General features: G+C 43.0%; 1 protein-coding gene across 1 annotated transcript in view; it reads right to left on the minus strand.

Moving 5' to 3' along the window:
- Positions 1–491: 491 nt before the first annotated feature.
- GSG1L2 (GSG1 like 2) overlaps positions 492–23534 on the minus strand; it is a 52622-nt gene continuing 29579 nt past the window's right edge. The window contains exons 2-5 of the mRNA XM_040435842.1: positions 11363–11410; positions 5522–5674; positions 4017–4128; positions 492–834 (exon numbers count right to left, since the gene is read on the minus strand). Coding sequence (XP_040291776.1) covers positions 543–834; positions 4017–4128; positions 5522–5674; positions 11363–11410 — 605 coding nt within the window. The 3' untranslated portion in view covers positions 492–542. The remainder of the gene's footprint in view (positions 835–4016; positions 4129–5521; positions 5675–11362; positions 11411–23534) is intronic.

Here is a 23534-nt window from a genome sequence, read left to right on the forward strand (position 1 = left end):
ACACCTTTGGGGGCAATTATTTTTTTTATGATTACACTTTACTCATTTGGGGCTAAAAATTATTTTATCAATTGGTCTTTAATATATTCAGCCGTTCTGTCACAAAAGGTTAACCGTTTGTCTAGCTGCGTGAAACGTGCTTTCACTTTCTGCCGTCTAATAAACCTTATCTCTAAATTACAACTTATATAAGCCACATTCTTATCAGAACTGAGCTATAATGATTGTTTAGGAGATCAGATATAAGGAGCTGAGCTGCTGAGGGAACACAGTAAAAATACAGATCCTGCTACTAGAGAATCTCAAGTCTGTACAGAGAAAGGGGCTCAACATTTTTAATACAGACCAATTGAAAAAAAGATTTTTAACTTAAAATGAGTACAATGGAACAATTAAAAAACATTTCCCCAAAAGGTGTACATAGCCTTTAAATATAAAAAATTTCGCTAACTAATCCATTGTAGAGAAGGCAAGACATTAGGAAGGCCTATTCATTGATTTTATTAAAAAATAGTAAATAATCACCAGAAATGTAGTAAAAACTAGCAGTACTCGTCACACTGCGTATTGGGGAAATGATTCAGGTTTCCGTAGTTTGAGGGATTCTGCGCTGGTATCGCTAAATCCACGAAGCCCTCTCTGTTACCATGTAACGAGTTTATACAGATGTCCCACACCGGCGGAGAGCCGTCCGCCTCCTGTGTTTTCTGCTTGTTCTGTAAACTTCTCTCCAGGTTCCGTCTCCTCTGCTTGAATTCTAGGATGGTCTTTGTGTATCTGTTGATGGTAGTTACCGATGCCGCCATACAGCACGTGAATGAGCCCCACGCCAAACTACAGGAAAAACATGTATTATTATATATTTCTTCACTAAAGCAATTGTATACAGCTGGTATAATATGGGCATCTTGTATACAAAGTAGGCATATGGACCATGCTGGTATAACCTGGGTATTTCCTGTATATAATTATATATGTACGGCTGGTATAAGTTATACATCTTCTTGTATATAGTGATATGGAGCATGCTGGTATAACCTGGGTATTTCCTGTATATAATTATATATGTACAGCTGGTATAAGTTATACATCTTCTTGTATACAGTGATATGGACCATGCTGGTATAACCTGGGCATCTCCTGTATATAATTATATATGTACAGCTGGTATAAGTTATACATCTTCTTGTATATAGTGATATGGAGCATGCTGGTATAACCTGGGTATCTCCTGTATATAATTATATATGTACAGCTGGTATAAGTTATACATCTTCTTGTATATAGTGATATGGAGCATGCTGGAATAACCTGGGTATCTCCTGTATATAATTATATATGTACAGCTGGTATAAGTTATACATCTTCTTGTATACAGTGATATGGAGCATGCTGCTATAACCTGGGCATATCCTGCATATAATTATATATGTACAGCTGGTATAAGTTATACATCTTCTTGTATATAGTGATATGGACCATGCTGGTATAACCTGGGTATCTCCTGTATATAATTATATATGTACAGCTGGTATAAGTTATACATCTTCTTGTATATAGTGATATGGAGCATGCTGCTATAACCTGGGTATCTCCTGTATATAATTATATATGTACAGCTGGTATAAGTTATACATCTTCTTGTATATAGTGATATGGAGCATGCTGGTATAACCTGGGTATATCCTGTATATAATTATATATGTACAGCTGGTATAAGTTATACATCTTCTTGTATATAGTGATATGGAGCATGCTGGTATAACCTGGGTATCTCCTGTATATAATTATATATGTACAGCTGGTATAAGTTATACATCTTCTTGTATATAGTGATATGGAGCATGCTGGTATAACCTGGGTATCTCCTGTATATAATTATATATGTACAGCTGGTATAAGTTATACATCTTCTTGTATATAGTGATATGGAGCATGCTGGTATAACCTGGGTATCTCCTGTATATTATTATATATGTACAGCTGGTATAAGTTATACATCTTCTTGTATATAGTGATATGGACCATGCTGGTATAACCTGGGCATCTCCTGTATATAATTATATATGTACAGCTGGTATAAGTTATACATCTTCTTGTATACAGTGATATGGACCATGCTGGTATAACCTGGGCATCTCCTGTATATAATTATATATGTACAGCTGGTATAAGTTATACATCTTCTTGTATACAGTGATATGGACCATGCTGGTATAACCTGGGCATCTCCTGTATATAATTATATATGTACAGCTGGTATAATTTATACATCTTCTTGTATACAGTGATATGGACCATGCTGGTATAACCTGGGTATCTCCTGTATATAATTATATATGTACAGCTGGTATAATTTATACATCTTCTTGTATACAGTGATATGGACCATGCTGGTATAACCTGGGTATCTCCTGTATATAATTATATATGTACAGCTGGTATAAGTTATACATCTTCTTGTATACAGTGATATGGACCATGCTGGTATAACCTGGGCATCTCCTGTATATAATTATATATGTACAGCTGGTATAATTTATACATCTTCTTGTATACAGTGATATGGACCATGCTGGTATAACCTGGGTATCTCCTGTATATAATTATATATGTACAGCTGGTATAAGTTATACATCTTCTTGTATATAGTGATATGGACCATGCTGGTATAACCTGGGCATCTCCTGTATATAATTATATACGTACAGCTGGTATAAGTTATACATCTTCTTGTATATAGTGATATGGACCATGCTGGTATAACCTGGGCATCTCCTGTATATAATTATATATGTACAGCTGGTATAAGTTATACATCTTCCTGTATATAGTGATATGGACCATGCTGGTATAACCTGGGCATCTCCTGTATATAATTATATATGTACAGCTGGTATAAGTTATACATCTTCTTGTATATAGTGATATGGACCATGCTGGTATAACCTGGGCATCTCCTGTATATAATTATATATGTACAGCTGGTATAAGTTATACATCTTCTTGTATATAGTGATATGGACCATGCTGGTATAACCTGGGTATCTCCTGTATATAATTATATATGTACAGCTGGTATAAGTTATACATCTTCTTGTATATAGTGATATGGACCATGCTGGTATAACCTGGGCCTCACCTGGTATATAATATACAGTATATACAGGTGGTGTAGGTATTTTATGTCAGCAGTAGTTTACCGTGTAATGACTTTTTTGATTTTCGCTGTGCTCGGTAGATGTTAATGTCTCTTCTCGGCAGATTATTTGCTGATTTTATATCTTGTGCCCCTATAATTGACTTCAACATTGAAACCACTTTACAAAGATGGCGATAAAATGTGTAATGAGTTTTCTTCATCTTGAAATAAATTCTTCCCCGACCTGAAACTGCTGATTAATGAGATCTGCTGAGAATTTTTCTCTGTTTAAGAACTATCCTGGAAGCTTTTGATCTCTTCGAGGGACTGAGATGGATAATTCATTACTGAGGAGCCAGTACTTTCTCAGCAGGACATGATAGCCGGTCTAATTGCAGAAGGCGAGAGACTGCCGAGAGTGAAATGGACCATGTGATCTGGCGTAGCCATGTAGCATAAGCTTTGATCCTTGAGTTGGGTGCATCATAGATTTCGTATTCCACTGTCCCAGGATTGAGGACGAGTCCATAATGGTCCATTGATCGGGTGGCATTACCTGCCGCTAGGATTGAATTAGCGGAATATCTTCAGGTGAGCGGTAAGGTCTATGTCCCAGCACCCAATTCATTGCATCTACATTGTATTCTTGAATTTCATACTTTTTTTTTAGTTTTCCAACAGAAATAGAGTTAGGTTATCAGGGCACAGCTAGAGCATGACCACTACCTAAACAGGTTAAATTTTTGGGATAAAGCAGAAGTCAGAATTTCAAGGAAAAGATAGAACTACTGATGATGTCTATGGTTGTGTTGGGTGCTACGGTCTACACTTCTACAACTGCAGGCAAAAAGTCGATTGAGTATAACCATCTTACCAGTAGGACCAGCCATAGTCCCAGTTCTGAGGTCTCCAATCCTCTGGACCAAGATTGACCGTCATCTGGAACACCGTTGTGTACATCATGTGTGCAACCATCCCGAGCAGCCCTGTAAGAGATATCATTACGATCATTAACCTCTCAAAATCATTTCCAATCCGGAATTTCCAAAAAGAATTGAAATTATTCAATTCAAAAACAACCTGCACTTTGATTATGACTTTTCTACCACTGGATGGCAGCAGTGCACAGCAAATAATTTTTTGTGTCAGTAATGACTGGTAGATGAAAGTCGAATCGGCCGGTTCTGAACATTCCCGCTGATCTTCGAAAATTCTGAAGAAGCAGTGGACAATTTCAACCATTACTGGAAAATACTAGAACATCTAGTGCATTGGGTAGTGAGTTGGGTAAATGGTGCAAATGGCTCACACCTGTCCACTATACTGGAGCCGAACAATATGGAGGCCAGGACAGCTTCTTCCATTGTGTCCAGTTCCATGTCATTTGTTTGGTCTTTATGACGTGTCTGTGAGACATCTCATAAATTTGAGGTGGGTTGAGGTCTTACAGATAGGACCACCATGTGACTAGATAGTCTCAAATCATATTAAAAACTATAGGTGTCCTAATGTATGGATGGCAATGGTGACCCTTAGGTCCAATTAACAAAGATTGGTCCAGTCGGGGTAAACTGAACCGTCTACATGCTGGTCCTCTGTATTATCTTCATACACAGTTAGAGGAGCTATGGAGAGAATTTGTTGAGAAGACTTTCGCTGAGCAAGAAGAAGCAGGCAACATAGATAACCAGCATGGAGAGGGTTGAGTTATATGGTGATAACACCTAAAACATTGTGCCCAGGGGACCCCATATCACTTCTGTCTCTCTTTTCCTTCCTATAACTTGGTAGATTTGCACAGTATAAAGCCTCGATTGTAAACCCTCAAGTCATGTGGTCAACATAAACTTCTGCTATTGTATTTTCCACAAAGGAAGCCAAACATTGTGGAAACATCTCAAGCTCAGGAGACATAAATCAGATGGTGGATTGCTGCCATTTCTTGGAATTTTTTGCTTCCCATAAGGCCCTTTACACAGCCCAATTTTGCAGACAATTGTCGGGAGGTAAGTGTTCCTTCCAGACAAGCGCTAGCTCATTAGTAAAGGAGACCGTTGCATTTGCATGCAGCGATCTCCTCCACTGTCCGGGGAGGAGTGATCGCTAATGTCATCGCTCGTCCCCACCTTGACACCACCAGATAATCGCTAAGAAGCGTTCCTATGAATGCTCCTTAGTGATTATCTGGCGTATTCTTGGTCCGTGTAAAGAGGCCTTTAGAGTTCAGTCTTATATCTTATCTTGAAAATTCACTCAAAGCTTCGGGAAAGAAGATATGGTGCCGGGATCTCACCACATGTCGCCCCTCATCCAGGCACCGGTGAGAAATATTTGAAGAACTTAAAAATCTGAGGAAACCGTAAAGTGATGGTGTCTCACCTGATAAAACAGTAAAAATGGCAGCAAAGGCGTTGAGCTTGAGGCCATCAATAACTGAGGTATAATAGCAAACCTCCACCGACATAAGGCTGACTCCTGTGAGGAGCAACGTGATGTACAGGACTTCAGCCACGATCGAGAGCCACAAGACGCCTGCACAAAGATAGAAGGAAAATCGTTATCATAGAATGTACTACATATTACTGTAACATCTATTCTTCTATTACTGCTGACAACCTGCCTGTATGTCATGTCTGAGAGGTAGTCACAGCCCCGCCCCCTGCTGATGACATCACTGATATAATGACATGTGATCAGACATGAGATCCACACACCTTATACTACAGGAACATCTATTCATCTATTACTGCTGACAACCTGCCTGTATATCCTGTCTGAGAGGTAGTCACAGCCCCGCCCCCTGCTGATGACATCACTGATATAATGACATGTGATCAGACATGAGATCCACACTCCTTATACTACAGGAACATCTATTCTTCTATTACTGCTGACAACCTGCCTGTATATCCTGTCTGAGAGGTAGTCACAGCCCCGCCCCCTGCTGATGACATCACTGATATAATGACATGTGATCAGACATGGGATCCACACACCTTATACTACAGGAACATCTATCCATCTATTACTGCTGACAACCTGCCTGTATATCCTGTCTGAGAGGTAGTCACAGCCCCGCCTCCTGCTGATGACATCACTGATATAATGACATGTGATCAGACATGAGATCCACACACCTTATACTACAGGAACATCTATTCATCTATTACTGCTGACAACCTGCCTGTATGTCATGTCTGGGAGGTAGTCACAGCCCCGCCCCCTGCTGATGACATCACTGATATAATGACATGTGATCAGACATGAGATCCACACACCTTATACTACAGGAACATCTATTCTTCTATTACTGCTGACAACCTGCCTGTATATCCTGTCTGAGAGGTAGTCACAGCCCCGCCCCCTGCTGATGACATCACTGATATAATGACATGTGATCAGACATGAGATCCACACACCTTATACTACAGGAACATCTATCCATCTATTACTGCTGACAACCTGCCTGTATATCCTGTCTGAGAGGTAGTCACAGCCCCGCCCCCTGCTGATGACATCACTGATATAATGACATGTGATCAGACATGGGATCCACACACCTTATACTACAGGAACATCTATTCATCTATTACTGCTGACAACCTGCCTGTATATCCTGTCTGAGAGGTTGTCACAGCCCCGCCCCCTGCTGATGACATCACTGATATAATGACATGTGATCAGACATGAGATCCACACACCTTATACTACAGGAACATCTATTCATCTATTACTGCTGACAACCTGCCTGTATATCCTGTCTGAGAGGTAGTCACAGCCCCGCCCCCTGCTGATGACATCACTGATATAATGACATGTGATCAGACATGAGATCCACACTCCTTATACTACAGGAACATCTATTACTGCTGACAACCTGCCTGTATATCCTGTCTGAGAGGTAGTCACAGCCCCGCCCCCTGCTGATGACATCACTGATATAATGACATGTGATCAGACATGAGATCCACACACCTTATCCTACAGGAACATCTATTCATCTATTACTGCTGACAACCTGCCTGTATGTCATGTCTGGGAGGTTGTCACAGCCCCTGCTGGTGACATTACTGATGTAGTGCCCTGGAGAAGGGATACTTTGAAGTCTGCACATTTGTCCCTATTTCTCCTATGCAAGGTCATCATCACGTGTGATATATATCGTGTTCATTTGCACTGTGTTTGCGAGGCTCTGTGGAAAGGGTTAATGAACATAGAGACTTTTGGAACTTTCTAGCTAATAATGAGAAGCTGGTAATTTTCCACAGTTTCCATAAGAGATTTAAAAAAAAGACAATGTTTTGGAGGGAAAAAGCCAGACCTTGTTTACCACCAAAACCAGACAGACTGACCTTGTGACACTTGTTTGTGTCTGGAAAATCTGCTCTGTCATTGCCATTAGGTATTATTGAAAATATAATGCAAGTCTATGAGAGACGGAAAGTGTAACATTGTATTTGTTTGTACTGAGTTTCTCCTCTCCACCCCTCCCACTAGAAAGTTCTAGTTCACCCAGAAACTGTATATAAGGAGAGCAGTCAGAGCCTCTAATGTTCTGCAGTTAGGGAACAGTGTTTAGAAGAGGGGACTCTGCCAGACTACTGAGTGACCAGAAGAAGATGCTGAGACGGGGATACTCTGCCACAGACCATGGATCACCAGCCTTGGATCAGGAGACCAGCCTTCTGAAGAGAGAGAGGGACAGCTAGCTCAGGCCTTTCCTCAGCATCAAACCCTTCTTCTGCCAGGGAGGAGACTGGAGAAGCCAGCCCTATGCCTCGTCTCAGGGAGGAGACTGGAGAAGCCAGCCCTATGCCTCGTCTCAGGGAGGAGACTGGAGAAGCCAGCCCTATGCCTCGTCTCAGAGAGGAGACTGGAGAAGCCAGCCCTATGCCTCGTCTCAGGGAGGAGACTGGAGAAGCCAGCCCTATGCCTCGTCTCAGGGAGGAGACTGGAGAAGCCAGCCCTATGCCTCGTCTCAGGGAGGAGACTGGAGAAGCCAGCCCTATGCCTCGCCTGTATCGTTTTGTACCTGAATCCCTCCAGTAAAGAAGCCCCCTGGTTACTGCAGACCCTGACTCTCTGGACTTATTTCCCATTGGGGTGCACCACCCCTTACCATCCCTTCTGGAGAGCAGCAACACGTGGTTAAACTTCGGCAGTGTCGGGGGACCCAGTGTAGCGATGGGGTCACCCGGACCTGGACTCTGAACTGATATAATGACATGTGATCAGACATGAGATCTACACACATGATACTTCAATAGCAGCAATTCAGGTATAGCTTTTGTTTTGAGTCATACTCCAGTCACATCTAAAGCTGCATTAACTATACTGGGAGATCTTTTTTCTACACTATACTATTATAAGAAGATTGGATTAATCTTTACATTTCCAGGAGTATGCAGTAGGCAGCCCCTGAAACAGCAGTAATTTGAGGTCTTGATACAGCTTTGGCTGTGACTTGAGAGTACTGAGAGATGGATCCCGCTCATCTGCCGGGCAGTCATTTGACAATATAAATGGTAATTCTGATGCAATATTGGCATGGACTTCACACCTCGTCGGAGCCACAGCGGCTGATGCTGCAGTTTTTTTCCTTAACATGTTTATTTTTCATTCAGTTAATGGATTTTTGGTCAAAAAAGATCATCTGAACAATTCCAATTCCCTGCCTGGATGGTCAGCAAGGGAAGAAACCAGAGCCGACCAGTACTCAAGTGGTACTGTGCAGCCGCCATACCTCCTGTACAGCACAGTGTGAACTGGGGAAGTGGTACTGTGCAGCTGCCATACCTCCTGTACAGCACAGTGTGAACTGGGGAAGTGGTACTGTGCAGCCGCCATACCTCCTGTACAGCACAGTGTGAACTGGGGAAGTGGTACTGTGCAGCTGCCATACCTCCTGTACAGCACAGTGTGAACTGGGGAAGTGGTACTGTGCAGCCGCCATACCTCCTGTACAGCACAGTGTGAACTGGGGAAGTGGTACTGTGCAGCCGCCATACCGCCTGTACTGCACAGTGTGAACTGAGGAAGTGGAACTGTGCAGCCGCCATACCGCCTGTACTGCACAGTGTGAACTGGGGAAGTGGTACTGTGCAGCTGCCATACCTCCTGTACTGCACAGTGTGAACTGGGGAAGTGGTACTGTGCAGCCGCTATAACTCCTGTACTGCACAGTGTGAACTGGGGAAGTGGTACTGTGCAGCCGCCATACCTCCTGTACTGCACAGTGTGAACTGGGGAAGTGGTACTGTGCAGCTGCCATACCTCCTGTACAGCACAGTGTGAACTGGGGAAGTGGTACTGTGCAGCCGCCATACCTCCTGTACAGCACAGTGTGAACTGGGGAAGTGGTACTGTGCAGCTGCTATAACTCCTGTACTGCACAGTGTGAACTGGGGAAGTGGTACTGTGCAGCCGCCATACCTCCTGTACTGCACAGTGTGAACTGGGGAAGTGGTACTGTGCAGCTGCCATACCTCCTGTACAGCACAGTGTGAACTGGGGAAGTGGTACTGTGCAGCCGCTATACCTCCTGTACTGCACAGTGTGAACTGGGGAAGTGGTACTGTGCAGCTGCAATACCTCCTGTACAGCACAGTGTGAACTGGGGAAGTGGTACTGTGCAGCTGCAATACCTCCTGTACTGCACAGTGTGAACTGGGGAAGTGGTACTGCGCAGCTGCCATACCTCCTGTACTGCACAGTGTGAACTGGGGAAGTGGTACTGTGCTGCCGCCATACCTCCTGTACTGCACAGTGTGAACTGGGGAAGTGGTACTGTGCAGCCGCCATACCTCCTGTACTGCACAGTGTGAACTGGGGAAGTGGTACTGCGCAGCCGCCATACCTCCTGTACTGCACAGTGTGAACTGGGGAAGTGGTACTGTGCAGCTGCAATACCTCCTGTACTGCACAGTGTGAACTGGGGAAGTGGTACTGTGCAGCTGCAATACCTCCTGTACAGCACAGTGTGAACTGGGGAAGTGGTACTGTGCAGCTGCAATACCTCCTGTACTGCACAGTGTGAACTGGGGAAGTGGTACTGCGCAGCCGCTATAACTCCTGTACTGCACAGTGTGAACTGGGGAAGTGGTACTGCGCAGCCGCCATACCTCCGGTACTGCACAGTGTGAACTGGGGAAGTGGTACTGCGCAGCCGCTATAACTCCTGTACTGCACAGTGTGAACTGGGGAAGTGGTACTGCGCAGCCGCTATAACTCCTGTACTGCACAGTGTGAACTGGGGAAGTGGTACTGTGCAGCTGCAATACCTCCTGTACAGCACAGTGTGAACTGGGGAAGTGGTACTGTGCAGCTGCCATACCTCCTGTACTGCACAGTGTGAACTGGGGAAGTGGTACTGCGCAGCCACCATACCTCCTGTACTGCACAGTGTGAACTGGGGAAGTGGTACTGCGCAGCCGCCATACCTCCTGTACTGCACAGTGTGAACTGGGGAAGTGGTACTGTGCAGCCGCCATACCTCCTGTACTGCACAGTGTGAACTGGGGAAGTGGTACTGTGCAGCTGCCATACCTCCTGTACTGCACAGTGTGAACTGGGGAAGTGGTACTGCGTAGCCGCCATACCTCCTGTACTGCACAGTGTGAACTGGGGAAGTGGTACTGCGCAGCCGCCATACCGCCTGTACTGCACAGTGTGAACTGGGGAAGTGGTACTGTGCAGCTGCCATACCTCCTGTACTGCACAGTGTGAACTGGGGAAGTGGTACTGTGCAGCTGCCATACCTCCTGTACTGCACAGTGTGAACTGGGGAAGTGGTACTGTGCAGCTGCCATACCTCCTGTACTGCGCAGCCGCCATACCTCCTGTACTGCGCAGCCGCCATACCTCCTGTACTGCACAGTGTGAACTGGGGAAGTGGTACTGCGCAGCCGCCATACCTCCTGTACTGCACAGTGTGAACTGGGGAAGTGGTACTGCGCATATAGTGCGGCTAATATCCACACTGTCCTGGTTAAGGGCGCCCTCTCTATGGGATCCCGTATCCAGTTAGTATTGGTCAGATGTTGCATACTTAGGAGTGGCCACTAGGCGGCAGCACATGACATGTAGAGAGGTGAAGGAGGCGTCTCATCAACCAGAGATTTCTTTCCTCAGTCACGTCCAGGTCACTCGTTCTTAATTTCTAAGAGTTTAATAACTTTACCAAAGAAAATATAGGAAAGTCTGAAAAATGCACAAACTCACCTCGATCTGCAGGGGGCGTGAGAGTAATAAAGCTGCGACATTTCTCACCTGGAAAAAAGGATATGAGGAGATTACACAGTAATACAGACAGACAGATATTAGATAGAACGTTGGTTAGGAGGAATTGCAGCCCTTTCCTCCATACAGAACAGCTTCAGCTCTGCTATGTTGGTGGCTTCCGGATCCCTATACTTATTGTGACCTAACACTCCAGGACACGGGGCGACCTTGACACGATGTGGCTGATGACTATTTACATAAATGTGATTTGCAAGTAACTCTGTCTCCTCTACTGATCCATCATGGAGACCATTAGTGACACTTCCATCCCAGAAGAGATCTGTGCTATTACACCGATCCATTGGCCCCTGACCCCGCTCGTGATTGAACATGGGACACGCAGTCTCCTTCCTGTCACTGATAATTTACTGGAACTCCCATGGCTCGAGACCTGAATCTTTGATGGAATTTTTTTTGTAAACATTTACAGAGTACAATCCAAAAAATTCACAACACGGGCAAGCTATGGCCACAGGATCGAAGATCCAGAAGGTATAACCCAAAATTTTTAATTATTATATATTTTCTATGGGTCTTTGTCAAGACAAGAGGTTGCTCCTTCTATTTGGAGCACCAATGACCAGAATAAGGCTTCATCGTATGGTGGCTATACTATGAGGAGATCACCTCCATACAGAAGACATCTCCGAATGACCCAGAACTAGTCCTAGAAGAAAACTGTCATGCCAACCTTGACGACCACCACAAACAGGAGGATGACAATGATCAGAAACAATAGGACAACCATCAGCAGAGACAGAAAGACAACCACCGCCACAAACAGGAGGAAGACATCGCCAATGCACAGACAGGAGGAGAACCATAACCACCATAATCAGAAGGAAGACAGTCACCAGAAACAGGAGGACAACCATCAGCAGAAACATAGGGACAACCGATACCACAAACAGGATAAAGGCCACCATCAATAAACAAACAGGAGGAGAACCAAGAACACATAAACAGGGGGACAGATACCACAAACAGAAGGAACACAATAACCAGAAACAGGAAGACAAAAGACACCACAAACAGGATGAAGGACACCATCAATACACAGAAAGGAAGAGATCCAAGACTACCGTAAGCAGGAGAACAACCGCCACAAACAGAAGGAAAACAATAACCAGAAACAGGAGGACAACCTTTAGCAGAAATAAAAGAACAACCACCAGCACAAATTGGACGACCACCATCATTTCAGACAAGAGGAGAATCACCACTACTGCAAACAGGAAGACAATCACTATCACACTTGCGCCAGCAGCATGCTGTAGTTTTTGTCCGGCCAGTCCCCATTATAGTGAATGGGGCCGGAGCGGACTTCTGGCGGCACACATGGGCTAGTGTTAGTACGGATCCGGCAGGCTGTTCTCCTGCCGGACTCTATTAGTGCAAGTGTGAAAGTAGCCTAAACAGGAGGATGACGACTATCTCCGGAACCAGGAAGACCAACTATCAGCAGATACAGAAGGACAACCACCACAAACAAAAGGACAACCAACACCACTACAGAGAGGAGGACAACAACCACCAGATACAGAAGGACAAGTACCAACATAAACAGGAGGATGACCATCATCACAAAACAGGAGGCCGTCCACACTGGAAACAAAGATAACCAGTACCACCACTAATAGGAAAAGAACTACCACCAAAAACCAGAAGGAAAACCAGCCCCAAAAACTAAAGGAAAATCGCCACCACAAACAGGAGGATCGTGATGAGCGAAAATTTAATTTGGTTGCTTAACCAAATTTTACAAACAAAAGTCACTTTGTGACAAATTACTTCATCACGAAGCACATTTCTTTGTAAGTACTGAGTGCAATGACAGGGAGCGGCGATTGTGCTGCCCCCATCAATGAACCTTTCAGATGCTGCGTTCATGCATGATCGCGGCATCCGATAGTAATAATACAATGTAAAATAAAATTAAAACATTAATAAAATCATACTTACCCTCATCCGTTTGATTGCGAAGAGCCGGCTGCCGCCATTTTGATTGAAGATCATCATCACGTCGCCCGGTGTGTTGACGTCATACGTCACCACGCAGGGGATTTCGTGTGATATTTTCAAATCAAGATGGCGGCAGCCGGCTCTTTGTGCTCAAACGGATGAGGGTAAGTATGATGTTATTTTTTACCGCCATTCAGGGAAAATCAACTCATTACCAAGAAGCACAGGAAAATTTGGCTTTGCAGCGATTCTCTCAACACTACCGGAGGACAATCACCATCAAAAAGAGGAGTGCAACCACCACTATGTTCACAGGGAGAATCATCACAACAAATAGGAGACAACCACTGAAAAACACCTCTGTAAACAGGAGGCCAACCAGCACCACAAACAAGAGAATGGCCACCACTACCACAAGAAGCAAGAGAACCAATGCCATCATAAAGTGGACAGCTACCACCACCAGAAATAGGAGGAGAACGACTACCACCAGAAAGCAGGAGGACAACCATCACCACAATTGGGAGAGAACCATCACTTCAAAGAGGAGGACCACCCTCACCAGATACAAAAAGGACAACTAGCACTACCACTAATAGGAGAAGAACAAAACCACAAGGAGGACAACCACCATCACCAGTGTGCATGTGTTTTTAATGGGAAGAAGGTACTGAGCAGCTACTAGACTATTCTGTGGCCTGCTTATCTCCCATGAGAAGAATGGATTGGGCATCTTTAAATTCAACATATCCAATCCTTCTTTCCTAAAACATCTACCACTGGGGAGAGTCAAGTTGCACCCATACTCATTAGATGGTTGTCCAGTTCTGCCGAAACAGGTGGATTCAGCCAATGTTTATGGGGTCTTTTACTCCTGCATGCCCACCACTGTATCTGCCACTCTCCATACATGACTTATAGTAGCCAAGGTCAGCACAAGCAGCAATGAGTGGTCAACCCTTCAAGTCTTGTTTCTTGGGGAGCACATAAACTCCATTGATGTGGTCGGACCATTATGCTCCTCTGACGGTTGACCACACTTCTTTCTACCAGATTTTATTCAAAGGAGAATTGAGGGTTATAGTCTTCATGTCAACAGACAGCGCTGTGATCTTCTCATATCCATCCAGGAGAAGTCAATATGGATACTGTGACCTACACATCCCCAGTAATGATGCCTTCAATATTTCAAGGTCGGCTGCTCCGGTATATTGGACATCTATAATGCATGCTGCCAAGAGATGCGAGCTTCATCGCCGAGGGTTATGAGGATTAGGCCTCAGGAGAAGACAATTATTCTAGCTGCTTTAATATGTGCATTGGGAAAATGAAAATGTAAAATCCGACATGGTCCCGACAAGAGGCGTTATAAGAGCTTAATAACCTCACATATAATAAACCGGGAACATCAGGACAGGTCTGAGATTGTGCGTCCGGCTGTAGAGGGGAGATGGGGAGGTCACAGGAAATGGGGGCCCTCCTCAAGAGCTGCCCGACACCAGCACAATCCTGACAACCTGCAGCCGGTGGGTGGGATAACTCCATCCAACTTCATGCATCACATACATTGTCCACTGGGCAGACGACCACCCTGTAATGAGCCCTCTTTATTGTGAAGTCCCATATTAGCAGCACAGAGGATTTCTGGAGAGGAGTGTGCTGATCTTGTGGAGGTCACAGGATGAGAGTTACATAGTGGAAGGAGCAGGGTCCTCCCAGCAGCACAGAGGATTTCAGGAGAGAAGTGTGCTGATCTTGTGAAGGTCACAGACTGAGAGTTACATAGTGGAAGGAGTAGGGTCCTCCCAGCAGCACAGAGGATGTCAGGAGAGGAGTGTGCTGATCTTGTGGAGGTCACAGAATGAGAGTTACATAGTGAAGGAGCAGGGTCCTCCCAGCAGCACAGAGGATTTCAGGAGAGGACTGTGCAGATCTTGTGGAGGTCACAGACTGAGAGTTACATAGTGGAAGGAGCAGGGTCCTCCCAGCAGCACAGAGGATTTCAGGAGAGGAGTATGCTGATCCTGTAGAGGTCACAGACTGAGAGTTACATAGCGGAAGGAGTAGGGTCCTCCCAGCAGCACAGAGGATTTCAGGAGAGGAGTGTGCTGATCTTGTAAAGGTCACAGATTGAGAGTTACATAGTGGAAGGAGCAGGGTCCTCCCAGCAGCACAGAGGATTTCAGGAGAGGAGTGTGCTGATCTTGTAAAGGTCACAGACTGAGAGTTACATAGTGGAAGGAGCAGGGTCCTCCCAGCAGCACAGAGGATTTCTGGAGAGGAGTGCGCTGATCTTGTGGAGATCACAGACTGAGAGTTACATAGTGGAAGGAGCAGGGTCCTCCCAGCAGCACAGAGGATTTCAGGAGAGGAGTATGCTGATCCTGTAGAGGTCATAGACTGAGAGTTACATAGCGGAAGGAGTAGGGTCCTCCCAGCAGCACAGAGGATTTCAGGAGAGGAGTGTGCTGATCCTGTAGGGGGTCACAGGATGAGAGTTATATAGTGGAAGAAGCAGGGTCCTCCCAGCAGCACAGAGGATTTCTGGAGAGGAGTGTGCTGATCTTGTGGAGATCACAGACTGAGAGTTACATAGTGGAAGGAGCAGTGTCCTCCCAGCAGCACAGAGGATTTCTGGAGAGGAGTGTGCTGATCTTGTGGAGATCACAGACTGAGAGTTACATAGTGGAAGGAGCAGTGTCCTCCCAGCAGCACAGAGGATTTCAGGAGAGGAGTGTGCTGATCCTGTAGGGGGTCACAGGATGAGAGTTATATAGTGGAAGAAGCAGGGTCCTCCCAGCAGCACAGAGGATTTCTGGAGAGGAGTGTGCTGATCTTGTGGAGATCACAGACTGAGAGTTACATAGTGGAAGGAGCAGTGTCCTCCCAGCAGCACAGAGGATTTCTGGAGAGGAGTGTGCTGATCTTGTGGAGATCACAGACTGAGAGTTACATAGTGGAAGGAGCAGTGTCCTCCCAGCAGCACAGAGGATTTCAGGAGAGGAGTGTGCTGATCTTGTGGAGGTCACAGGCTGAGAGTTACATAATGGAAGGAGCAGAGTCCTCCCGGCAGCACAGAGGATTTCAGGAGAGGAGTGTGCTGATCTTGTGGAGGTCACAGGATGAGAGTTACATAGTGGAAGGAGCAGGGTCCTCCCAGCAGCACAGAGGATTTCAGGACAGGAGTGTGCTGATCTTGTGGAGGTCACAGGCTGAGAGTTACATAGAGGAAGGAGCAGGGTCCTCCCAGCAGCACAGAGGATGTCAGGAGAGGAGTGTGCTGATCTTGTGGAGGTCACAGGCTGAGAGTTACATAGTGGAAGGAGCAGTGTCCTCCCAGCAGCACAGAGGATTTCAGGAGAGGAGTGTGCTGATCTTGTGGAGGTCACAGGCTGAGAGTTACATAGTGGAAGGAGCAGGGTCCTCCCAGCAGCACAGAGGATGTCAGGAGAGGTGTGTGATGATCTTGTGGAGGTCACAGGATGAGAGTTACATAGTGGAAGGAGCAGGGTCCTCCCAGCAGCACAGAGGATGTCAGGAGAGGAGTGTGCTGATCTTGTGGAGGTCACAGGATGAGAGTTACATAGTGGAAGGAACAGGGTCCTCCCAGCAGCACAGAGGATGTCAGGAGAGGAGTGATGAATCTCAGAGATGTAAGCAGGAGGAGAGGAGGACGGGCGGTCTGCCAGCTGTAGGTACATTCAGATCTTGGACGTCTCTCGTCTCAGCTGCCGCTCTGTCCACCTCGCAGGAATTGCTGAGCGTCTATGCACTTGGCACCAGTTCCCGCTGCCTCATCCAAAACCTGCGCTCGCTGTTTTGTCAGGATACTTCCTGGGGATCCGGCTCAATTAAATCTAATTATCTGTTTTTTCTTCTCTTGCCTTTTCTTAAAGGGACAGTGCTCTCAGTATTAATGGCGCAGGAAACTTTCCTTAGCTAAAGAGAACGTGTCAACGAAGGGGAACCATGCTGCCCGAGCATCTCCAAAGGCTGCCCCCTGGGGACATGAAAATACCTTCATTCATAAACCCCTCCCATCTGAGGGCCCTCAACTAATCAGGAGAGCCCAGAGGAGTCACATGACAGCTCCTTGAAGACGCCAACAGGAGGACCGCTGTTACTAAACCTCCATATCGTGGTGGGCTTGTTTGTGGACATTATATTTGGGAAGCTTTCATACAGATTACACTTTAGGATCAACTTTTGACCTGATCTGACCCTAGAGGATGTTTCCCTTGACGGGGCTTGGGGTCCAGGCACACTGTCTATAAGGGTCAGAGCATGAGGATTTCAGCTCTGGAGGCTCTAGGCTTATACAGTGAGGATTAATGTATTTCTAGGCAGTAACACATTGGGGACATGCATCCTCGGCAGCCAATCCTATTAAAAAATACTTTACTTAATCAGCTCGTTTTTCAGAGGGGAAAAAAATAAATCAGCAAAGGCTCAAGATCCCAGAAAATTCGACCGACATCCAGCGCCCGCGCCGTGCCCCGTCCAGCCTCATTCATTAATTCCTGCATTCATTCACTGCCGTACACAAAAGATCAAAAGATTTGTGTCCGGGGTAGAAGCCCCAGTCCTAATCACAACCAGTAACCCCTGATAGCCCGGAAATCTCCAGAAAAACCAGCAGGAATACAGGACATGGCAGAGAGGAATCACCCGCTCCAGGGAGGAAGGGGTTAAACTGATGTGGTTGTTATGGAGACTGGAGATGGCTGCTGCCCGCGAATATATGGAAATATAGTGACCATATCATATAGACCCCTGATCACATTTATACTTGTATACAGGAGATACCCAGGTTATACCAGCATGGTCTATATCACTATATACAAGAAGATGTATAACTTATACCAGCTGTACATATATAATTATATACAGGAGATACCCAGGTTATACCAGCATGCTCCATATCACTATATACAAGAAGATGTATAACTTATACCAGCTGTACATATATAATTATATACAGGAGATACCCAGGTTATACCAGCTGTACATATATAATTATATACAGGATATGCCCAGGTTATACCAGCATGCTCCATATCACTATATACAAGAAGATGTATAACTTATACCAGCTGTACATATATAATTATATACAGGAGATACCCAGGTTATACCAGCATGGTCCATATCACTATATACAAGAAGATGTATAACTTATACCAGCTGTACATATATAATTATATACAGGAGATACCCAGGTTATACCAGCTGTACATATATAATTATATACAGGATATGCCCAGGTTATACCAGCATGCTCCATATCACTATATACAAGAAGATGTATAACTTATACCAGCTGTACATATATAATTATATACAGGAGATGCCCAGGTTATACCAGCATGCTCCATATCACTGTATACAAGAAGATGTATAACTTATACCAGCTGTACATATATAATTATATACAGGAGATACCCAGGTTATACCAGCATGGTCCATATCACTATATACAAGAAGATGTATAACTTATACCAGCTGTACAAATATAATTATATACAGGAGATGCCCAGGTTATACCAGCATGGTCTACATCACTATATACAAGAAGGTGTATAACTTATACCAGCTGTACATATATAATCATATACAGGAGATGCCCAGGTTATACCAGTATGGTCCATATCACTATATACAAGAAGATGTATAACTTATACCAGCTGTACATATATAATTATATACAGGAGATGCCCAGGTTATACCAGCATGTTCCATATCACTATATACAAGAAGATGTATAACTTATACCAGCTGTACATATATAATTATACACAGGAGATACCCAGGTTATACCAGCATGGTCCATATCACTATATACAAGAAGATGTATAACTTATACCAGCTGTACATATATAATTATATACAGGAGATACCCAGGTTATACCAGCATGCTCCATATCACTGTATACAAGAAGATGTATAACTTATACCAGCTGTACATATATAATTATATACAGGAGATACCCAGGTTATACCAGCATGCTCCATATCACTGTATACAAGAAGATGTATAACTTATACCAGCTGTACATATATAATTATATACAGGAGATGCCCAGGTTATACCAGCATGCTCCATATCACTATATACAGGAAGATGTATAACTTATACCAGCTGTACATATATAATTATATACAGGAGATGCCCAGGTTATACCAGCATGGTCCATATCACTGTATACAAGAAGATGTATAACTTATACCAGCTGTACATATATAATTATATACAGGAGATGCCCAGGTTATACCAGCATGGTCCATATCACTATATACAAGAAGATGTATAACTTATACCAGCTGTACATATATAATATATACAGGAGATACCCAGGTTATACCAGCATGCTCCATTTCACTATATACAAGAAGATGTATATCTTATACCAGCTGTACATATATAATTATATATAGGAGATACCCAGGTTATACCAGCATGGTCCATATCACTATATACAGGAAGATGGATAACTTATACCAGCTGTACATATATAATTATATACAGGAGATGCCCAGGTTATACCAGCATGGTCCATATCACTATATACAAGAAGATGTATATCTTATACCAGCTGTACATATATAATTATATACAGGAGATGCCCAGGTTATACCAGCATGCTCCATATCACTGTATACAAGAAGATGTATAACTTATACCAGCTGTACATATATAATTATATACAGGAGATGCCCAGGTTATACCAGCATGCTCCATATCACTATATACAAGAAGATGTATAACTTATACCAGCTGAACATATATAACTATATACAGGAGATGCCCAGGTTATACCAGCATGCTCCATATCACTATATACAAGAAGATATATAACTTATACCAGCTGTACATATATAATTATATACAGGAGATACCCAGGTTATACCAGCATGGTCCATATCACTATATACAAGAAGATGTATAACTTATACCAGCTGTGCATATATAATTATATACAGGAGATACCCAGGTTATACCAGCATGGTCCATATCACTGTATACAAGAAGATGTATAACTTATACCAGCTGTACATATATAATTATATACAGGAGATGCCCAGGTTATACCAGCATGCTCCATATCACTATATACAAGAAGATGTATAACTTATACCAGCTGTACATATATAATTATATACAGGAGATACCCAGGTTATACCAGCATGGTCCATATCACTATATACAAGAAGATGTATAACTTATACCAGCTGTACATATATAACTATATACAGGAGATGCCCAGGTTATACCAGCATGCTCCATATCACTATATACAAGAAGATATATGACTTATACCAGCTGTACATATATAATTATATACAGGAGATACCCAGGTTATACCAGCATGGTCCATATCACTATATACAGGAATATGTATAACTTATACCAGCTGTACATATATAATTATATACAGGAGATGCCCAGGTTATACCAGCATGCTCCATATGACTATATACAAGAAGATGTATAACTTATACCAGCTGTACATATATAATTATATACAGGAGATGCCCAGGTTATACCAGCATGCTCCATATCACTGTATACAAGAAGATGTATAACTTATACCAGCTGTACATATATAATTATATACAGGAGATACCCAGGTTATACCAGCATGCTCCATATCACTGTATACAAGAAGATGTATAACTTATACCAGCTGTACATATATAATTATATACAAGAGATGCCCAGGTTATACCAGCATGCTCCATATCACTGTATACAAGAAGATGTATAACTTATACCAGCTGTACATATATAATTATATACAGGAGATACCCAGGTTATACCAGCATGGTCCATATCACTATATACAAGAAGATGTATAACTTATACCAGCTGTACATATATAATTATATACAGGAGATGCCCAGGTTATACCAGCATGCTCCACATCACTATATACAAGAAGATGTATAACTTATACCAGCTGTACATATATAATTATATACAGGAGATGCCCAGGTTATACCAGCATGCTCCATATCACTATATACAAGAAGATGTATAACTTATACCAGCTGTACATATATAATTATATACAGGAGATACCCAGGTTATACCAGCATGGCCCATATCACTATATACAAGATGTATAACTTATACCAGCTGTACATATATAATTATATACAGGTGATACCCAGGTTATACCAGCATGCTCCATATCACTATATACAAGGAGATGTATAACTTATACCAGCTGTACATATATAATTATATACAGGAGATGCCCAGGTTATACCAGCATGGTCCATATCACTATATACAAGAAGATGTATAACTTATACCAGCTGTACATATATAATTATATACAGGAGATGCCCAGGTTATACCAGCATGCTCCATATCACTATATACAAGAAGATGTATAACTTATACCAGCTGTACATATATAATTATATACAGGAGATGCCCAGGTTATACCAGCATGCTCCACATCACTATATACAAGAAGATGTATAACTTATACCAGCTGTACATATATAATTATATACAGGAGATGCCCAGGTTAAACCAGCATGGTCCATATCACTATATACAAGAAGATGTATAACTTATACCAGCTGTACATATATAATTATATACAGGAGATGCCCAGGTTATACCAGCTGTACATATATAATTATATACAGGAGATGCCCAGGTTATACCAGCATGGTCCATATCACTATATACAAGAAGATGTATAACTTATACCAGCTGTACATATATAATTATATACAGGAGATGCCCAGGTTATACCAGCTGTACATATATAATTATATACAGGAGATGCCCAGGTTATACCAGCATGGTCCATATCACTATATACAAGAAGATGTATAACTTATACCAGATGTACATATATAATTACATACAGGAGATGCCCAGGTTATACCGGCATGGTCCATATCACTATATACAAGAAGGTGTATAACTTATACCGACTACATATATAATTATATACAGGAGATGCCCAGGTTATACCAGCATGGTCCATATCACTATATACAAGAAGATGTATAACTTATACCAGCTGTACATATATAATTATATACAGGAGATGCCCAGGTTATACCAGCATGGTCCATATCACTATATACAAGAAGATGTATAACTTATACCAGCTGTACATATATAATTATATACAGGAGATGCCCAGGTTATACCAGCATGGTCTATATCACTATATACAAGAAGATGTATAACATATACCAGCTGTACATATATAATTATATACAGGAGATGCCCAGGTTATACCAGCATGGTCCATATCACTATATACAAGAAGATGTATAACTTATACCAGCTGTACATATATAATTATATACAGGAGATACCCAGGTTATACCAGCATGGTCCATATCACTATATACAAGAAGATGTATAACTTATACCAGCTGTACATATATAATTATATACAGGAGATACCCAGGTTATACCAGCATGCTCCATATCACTATATACAAGAAGATGTATAACTTATACCAGCTGTACATATATAATTATATACAGGAGATACCCAGGTTATACCAGCATGGTCCATATCACTATATACAAGAAGGTGTATAACTTATACCAGCTGTACATATATAATTATATACAGGAGATGCCCAGGTTATACCAGCATGCTCCATATCACTATATACAAGAAGATGTATAACTTATACCAGCTGTACATATATAATTATATACAGGAGATACCCAGGTTATACCAACATGGTCCATATCACTATATACAAGAAGATGTATAACTTATACCAGCTGTACATATATAATTATATACAGGAGATACCCAGGTTATACCAGCATGCTCCATATCACTATATACAAGAAGGTGTATAACTTATACCAGCTGTACATATATAATTATATACAGGAGATACCCAGGTTATACCAGCATGCTCCATATCACTATATACAAGAAGGTGTATAACTTATACCAGCTGTACATATATAATTATATACAGGAGATGCCCAGGTTATACCAGCATGGCCCATATCACTATATACAAGAAGATGTATAACTTATACCAGCTGTACATATATAATTATATACAGGAGATACCCAGGTTATACCAGCTGTACATATATAATTATATACAGGAGATGCCCAGGTTATACCAGCATGGTCCATATCAC

This window comes from Bufo bufo, chromosome 6 (genome assembly GCF_905171765.1).
Source record: "Bufo bufo chromosome 6, aBufBuf1.1, whole genome shotgun sequence".
Lineage (NCBI taxonomy): Eukaryota > Metazoa > Chordata > Amphibia > Anura > Bufonidae > Bufo > Bufo bufo.